The 6,752-nt window shown below is 53.6% G+C and overlaps 1 protein-coding gene across 1 annotated transcript in view; it reads right to left on the reverse strand.

Moving 5' to 3' along the window:
* Positions 1-6,752, reverse strand: part of TPO (thyroid peroxidase) — a 50,576-nt gene that overhangs the window by 42,371 nt on the left and 1,453 nt on the right. The window contains exons 3-4 of the mRNA XM_029938583.1: positions 4,166-4,349; positions 3,211-3,292 (exon numbers count right to left, since the gene is read on the reverse strand). Coding sequence (XP_029794443.1) covers positions 3,211-3,292; positions 4,166-4,349 — 266 coding nt within the window. The remainder of the gene's footprint in view (positions 1-3,210; positions 3,293-4,165; positions 4,350-6,752) is intronic.

Below are 6,752 nucleotides of genomic sequence, written 5' to 3' on the forward strand. Positions count from 1 at the left end.
GGAAGTCACTCACAGCCACCAAGAACAGCGTCCAGGGTGTTCCCTAAATTCCTCTTTTCTGGCTCAGATCTGTCCCTTGTCCCGTATGGTTGCTGGAGGGGGGGGTGCAGGAATCACTGTGCCCTGGCCAAGTCACAGGTGGATGTGGCACCCAGGAGGGGGCTGGGCTCACACGTGCTGAGACCCATACTCACCGAGCCTCTTTAATCTCCTCGCCTTCACTGAGAACAAAATCAAACATGTCCGGGTCTATCTGGCTTCCCCCAGACATCTTGGATTTCCAGAGTCAATGCCAAGTGTCTGCACTGAGTCATGCCTGGGCGCTCAGCGTGTCGAATCCTAGCATGCTGCCCTCAAAGACGGGTGCAGATCCCACCTGAATCCCCCCACAACTCCCCAGTCACTGCAGCAGCTTGTACTCCATCTCCACTGCCCAACAGGTGTAAGGTCCCTCAGCTCTTCCAGAAACTTCCAATTCACACAGAAGTGTCCTTCACTTATCTGCAAACAGAGGCTCAGGAGCTGCCCGCATGGCACCCAGAATTTCATGTGTCCTTCTTTCTTTCACACATACTTCTGCACATTCCCACCTGCGTGTCACCCCCGTGCAGGTCACATCTCCGCAGAGAGTTCTCTCCCTGGGATAGGCGAGGCCTGGGAGATTTAGGAAGTCCCCTTCCACGGGAAGAACCAGCCACCCCCTCTGTGCTCTGGGGCCCCCCGGCCTGAGTCAGTGTGCCCGCCCTGCTTTCCCCACGTCTCTGTGGCTGGGAGGCAAGAACTTTGTTATGTGAGTTCTGGGCTCTCAGAATCTTGCACCTAGTGGTCAAATACATGCTGAATGGCCCGATGGATGGATGAGGGGGCTCACAACAACTTGCTACCCAAGGATGCCCCCTGACTCCTGGGCCCCTCCCTGGCCTCCCTGCCTGTCTGCGGTTTGTAGCCCGAGACGGAGCCACCTGAAGGCCTGTCCACGCATCCTGCCCTTCTCAAGACCTCTGCCTCTCCCTGTCTGCTCCACTGGGGACCCCGCAGCTGCCCGCCTCCCTGCCCATCCCCACATCCTGCAGGGCACCGCATGGAGCAGCCTCTCTGGGCTCCCTGGGCCTTCTGCTGGGAGTGGTAATAATGAGCAGGTGCTTGTCCTCTCCAGGTACGGGAAGGAGCCACATTTCAGGCACCTGTGTGTCCCCAGCCCCTAGCATGTCTGCACACAGCAGATGCCCAGGGAATGTGTTCTGATTGGATGCTACGAATGTTAGGGCTAGAAGGCAGAGTAAGAACATGTTTGAGATTGCAGTTGCCGGCCTGGTGACCAAGGTCCAAGTGAATGCATGCAGCCGTGTTCTAATGAAGCCACATTTACAAAAACCATCCACAGACCCGACGTGGTCCCCGGTTGTGGCCTGCTGACTCCTGCTCTCAAGAAGCTTTTTTTCTTTTTTAAGTTTGTTTATTTATTTAGGGAAACATAGAAAGTGAGCAGAGGAGAGTCAGAGAAAGAGGGAGAGAAAGAATCCTAAGCAGACTCTGTGTTGTCAGTGTGGAGCCGAAGTGGGGCTTGAACTCAAGAACCGTGAGATCATGACCTGACCAAAATCAAGAGTCAGACACTCAACCGACTGAGCCCCCCAAGGGCCCCGTGCTCACCAATGACTTAAAGACACTTATTAATTGAAAAAATAGAGACAAACATTCAAAGTATTTACATCCTGAGTTTGAAATTAGAGGGTATGAGTCAAGAGTGACTGAACTGTTTTCGGAATAAAATATAAATAAATCTATTAATCAACCTGAAATGCTCAAGTGTGGGTCCGCGTCTACCTTCTGAGCACTTCCACAGTTGAACCACTTGTGAACTTTTCCTTTGGGGCGGAATCAAGGTTCTGGGGGCTAAGCTCACATTCATCAGTCCCGAGGACGCCAGATCTGAAGTCAGTAAGGTAGAGCTGTGGCCCAGGCCTGTGGGCCGACCCTGCCTTTTTTAAATGTGTCTAGGCTCACTTGGAGCGCTTATGAAGGTGCAGAAAATCTCTAACTCATAAAGGAAGAAGGCCACGTGACATTCCGCAAGGCCACCAAAGAACTTATCTCTGCCTCAGGGCATCGGGCAGAGAGGCCTTTGCACCGAAATCTCCAGATCACGTCGAAGCTGATCTCTGGAAATGCCTTCACGAACCGCTATGTGCAGTGGTTCCCACGTTACCTGCTGGGCTCCCGAAATCCACCCCCCAAACCTATGGGAACACGACTCTATGTCTGTGTGTGAGCGACAGCACTCACTCACTGCCTGACAGCTGCCTGAAAGAAAGCCAGAACACGGGTTTGCCCGGAGGAAACACTGTGGATATACTGTGTTTTGCATTTACCTTGAATTCCAGTTGTAAAAGAAAGATTATAGGAGAAAAGTTTTTCTTGGGATAAACATATATTATTTTAAGATTCTCATCTCTGGTGTAAATTGGTTGTTAAGTACCAGTAAAATAAACATTCTTTTCCCCGACTAAACTTTGTATCACATTTTGTCATTGCTGAAATTTGAAATAAAATTTCTGGGACAGAAATTTCCTGGGACAAACTCAGTCAAATTGATGTTTGTCTTGACTGCTCTGGGCTAAATACTCGCGTCCTCAGCAAGTGCACATACTCATCCCCCCGCCACCCCAGTGTGGCTGTGGAGGTCCTGAGGGCAGGAGGGCGGCACCAGCGGGATGGGAGGGTGGTGGCCGTGTAGCAGAGAGCCCAGCCGGGCCCTGCACCACCGGAGGACACGGCGAGAGGCTGGCATCTGGAAACCAGGGAACGAGGTCCCCGAATCTTCGAGGGCCTTGACCTCGGACGCCGAGCCTGCGGGACCGAGGAAGTCCTTCCTCAGGCGTCCTTCCTCAGTCCCCCAGTCCCTGGTTCCCGAGCCGCAGCCCGAACATGTAGCACGCTCACTCCCCGGCAGACTTCCACACGCACTCGGCTTTCTCAGGACTCAGGAGACCCCGTGACAAGGTGTGGCCTTTGACGTTTTAAGTAAACACGCAGGAAAGAGAATCACCACCTAAGCCAGTCTGGGGAAAGCCCGCAAGGCGTTGCGATTACCAACTGTCGTGGCATAAAACAAACCGCTTCCTCGGCAGGACACAAACGTCCGTGGTTCCCGGCACGTGGTACAGACTTGTGTTTCCTACAAGGCGTATTACATCACGGGGTGCTTACCTGTTTGGAACCGCTGTGTCAGCGTTCTGAAAAGTGGAGCCGGGAAGGGAAGGCCTGTCCCGCCAGCACCGATCCATGGAGCCTGCCGTCACCTAGATCCAGGAGCGCGGGCTCCAGCCATGCGCACGCGCTGGCCTGCCCTCTGCGCATGCTCTCCAGCCGTGTGCGTGCTCCCCTGCCCTCTGCGCATGCTCTCTAGCTGGGCGCGCTCTCCAGCTGTGTGCGCTGGTTCCTCAGGCATGTGCGTGTGCTCTTTCCAGGCATGTGTGCACACTCTACTGTCCTTTGCACATGCTCCCCAGCCAGGCACGCTGTTCAGCCGTGCGCGCGCACCCTCCAGCCGTGTGTGCGCTCCCCTGCCCTCTGCGCATGCTCTCCAGCCATGTGCGCCCTCCCCTGCCCTCTGCGCAGGCTTTCCAGCTGGGTGCCTTGGCTCCTCCCGGAATGTGAGCTGCATCCGGCCTTGGGTCTCCGCACCCACCGGTCCTTCCTCGATATTTGTCCAATAACGGAATCCTGGGTCGTGCTTCCACCTCAGACTTCCACGTTTGTCTCATAAAAGCCTCTACCGAGCCTGACTTGGGTCTCCTTGAATTTACAGGGCAGGATCTTCCCTCCAGACGGGAGGCCGTGTCTTCATGCGCAGTGCCCGGTGTCCCCTCGGCTGCGGCCCGCTGAGAGCTGTACAGAGTTCCACTGCATTTCAACCCACTGTTCCCTGGGACTCGGCCGTGCTGTTCTGTGTGGCGGGTGCGTCCGTCCCCGACGGTCCACCCACGGAGCTGGGGCTCGTCCAGCGTGCCGCGGCCGGGACGTGCTGGCCACACAGAGCCTGTGACCCGTGGCGGCCTCCACGTCCTTCCGGGGGTTTGACACACAGAGAAAACGCTTTTCCTCGGCGACACCGCGCTGGCTGTCCCTGAGCGCGGCATGTCTCTGTAACGCGTGTGCACACCCCGCGGGCGCGCCGTTTCCGGTGTGACGGAGGGCGGAGAGCAGCGGGCACTGGGGCAGGTGCGTCGCCCCCGGGCCGGATTAACGGAGTCCCCAGGCTCCAGGCCGCCTGGTACTCGGGCTGCTCCCGTCCACACGCGGGAGACACGGCGGCGAATTCTCCACCCCGGACCGAGCCTCGCTTGCTGTGAAGTCAGGACTAGGCAGGTCCCCCCTCCTGAACCAGGGCTTCCCAACCGCAAGGCCTCTGCTGCGACTCCCCGCAGGCGCCCCGCTGCACCCGGCAGGCACCGTGGCAGGATTGTGATCGCGCTGCGGGGATGCCCGTGTGTGCACTGCAGGTGGGACAGACTTCCGATCACGTTGTTGTGATTACACCCGAAACTGGTGTAACTTCCCGAGTGGCTCTACTCCGCCTAAAAAGTCCATCTAATAGATACCTAAATAATTAGCCTGCAAAACCATAAGGACATAGGGTCTGGGTCCAGAGCTGAATAAATCACTTATACTTCCAAAAAACAAACGTCATGTTGGAATTGGGGAGGGATGGATTAGGAACTGTCCTTGCCTGTTCTCTTGCTCCAAACTCTGAAAAAAGCAAGATGATGATGATGATGATGATGATGATGATGATGACTGGTGTGACTTCCCAGTCTTACACCCCCCCACCCCCATTTTTGTGCCCCTGGACAGACCACCATCAGATGGCCAGGAGTCACCAAGCAACAGGGAAGGGATTTACAGACGGGCAGTCACGGACCCCATCAGTTCCCAAGAATCTTCCACGGGGGCAGAAAAATAAACCAGAACCTTGTTGAGGGTTTAAGTTCCATGGACACTTCTGTGACTTCCTGAGTGTCCCGAAGGAAGAAAACAGTCATGAAAGGTCACCACCAGGCTGAGAATACAGGTATTAGGTCCTGGGCGGGGGGCGGGGGCGGTGTCAGAAATTCGCTGATTATGAAAAGGCCCCCACTGGTTGGACCCCCCCCAGGTCCGCACACACACAGGGCTCAACAAATATGGGAAGAGGCTCTGAGGCTCTTGCTTGTGTCTCGAGGGCAACTTATTTTAATTTCAAAGACCAAATGCAGCTGGAGCCTTTTCTCTGATACTGAAATGTCGTTTGGGGTCATGAAGATCCAGACCATGAAGTGAAAAAAATAAAGTTTATGTGCACCATGTAGAATTGTCCCTGACGCTCTGAGCCGCTCACTGTTCTTCCTAGGACACCCACCAACAGCCCAGCCTTCCACCCGGCTGAGGCCTGTTCCCCCACTTCTCGGTGTGTCAGGTAGGACAAAGATGGATGTGCGTCAGGTAGGGTGTGAGTTGAAAGGGGTCCTGAGTTGGCGGCCCTCAGCATGGTCTCCAGCGCTGGTGAATTTTGCACACATGAGATCTGCAGAGGATTCCTGGTGATAATTAGAATAATTACTGATAATTAGGAATTATAATAACTCCGAATTAGAATGCAAAACAAATTTTAGGGTTAGTTGCATATCCCAAATGAAGATAATTTCGGACACAACACCCTGACAGCCTGGCCTGAGGAACAGCCCCGCCTTTGATGAGTCCTGCTTCCAAACTGAAGCAATGAGTGTCATCCATCCCCCGCCCCCACTCCACACCCCCTCTCCTCCCCACGGGTCCCCACGGGGCCAGGCAGGACAGCCTGACCCCGACGGCCACATGAAGGTGCAGAAGACTCCTGTGGCCACAGGAGTGCAAAGGGAAGACAAGTGGGCGTGTGGCCACCACTCATTTTACACAAAAAGACTTTTGCTGTTTTTAAATTAAAAAAAAAAGTCATGCATCTTTTCAAAGAATTGTATGTTTTTACAAATATAAAAATAAACTCTAACATCAAATCTTCTTGGAAAAATATTAATCTTTCATTATTATCCAGTGAAGGTGCATTTTAAAAATTTCTGGTTTTAACAAAAATAAAACTTCACAATTTCCTCAGTCTGTGGTGCCGAAGAATACCTTCTATTTTTGAGTGAATTTAGGCTCTTTGGCTCCGGTGAGGAAACTGAGAACCCTTAACTGCGGAGGCCGGAGCCCCCGCACGAGAGGGGACCCTGCAGAGAGCTCTCTCGTGGCTTTCAGGTGGAAACGCTACTCCCGTTGATGCAAATGTTGACCTTGACAGGAAGTGAGGTAAAGCAAGGGAGCAGGGGTCTGCAGAGAAGACGGTGGCCTGACACCCTGTGAACACCATTCTCTGGAATATTATTTAAATTTCGCCTTCAGTAGTCTGCTTCTGGGAGTCTTCCAGAGGCCTTTACAATGTAAACGGGAATTCAAGACGAAATACCTAAAACACATATTACAGACAGAAGAAAGCAAGGACGATGCATTTTCAAACATAAGTAATATTATGTGTTTAATATCTGATTATAAACATTTGATACATTACAAACCAAAACAGTTCTTTCTTCCAAAACACCGGCGGACAAGAGGTGGGTGGGCTGCGGGGAGCCCGCAGCAGCCACGAAGCCCAGGCCCTCGGGGCCACGGGGTCAGCACCGCACACCTGCTTTCCAGTAGAAGCTGCAGGAAACATCTACCTGTTTTCCCAGAAC

Source organism: Suricata suricatta, chromosome 4 (assembly GCF_006229205.1).
Source record: "Suricata suricatta isolate VVHF042 chromosome 4, meerkat_22Aug2017_6uvM2_HiC, whole genome shotgun sequence".
Lineage (NCBI taxonomy): Eukaryota > Metazoa > Chordata > Mammalia > Carnivora > Herpestidae > Suricata > Suricata suricatta.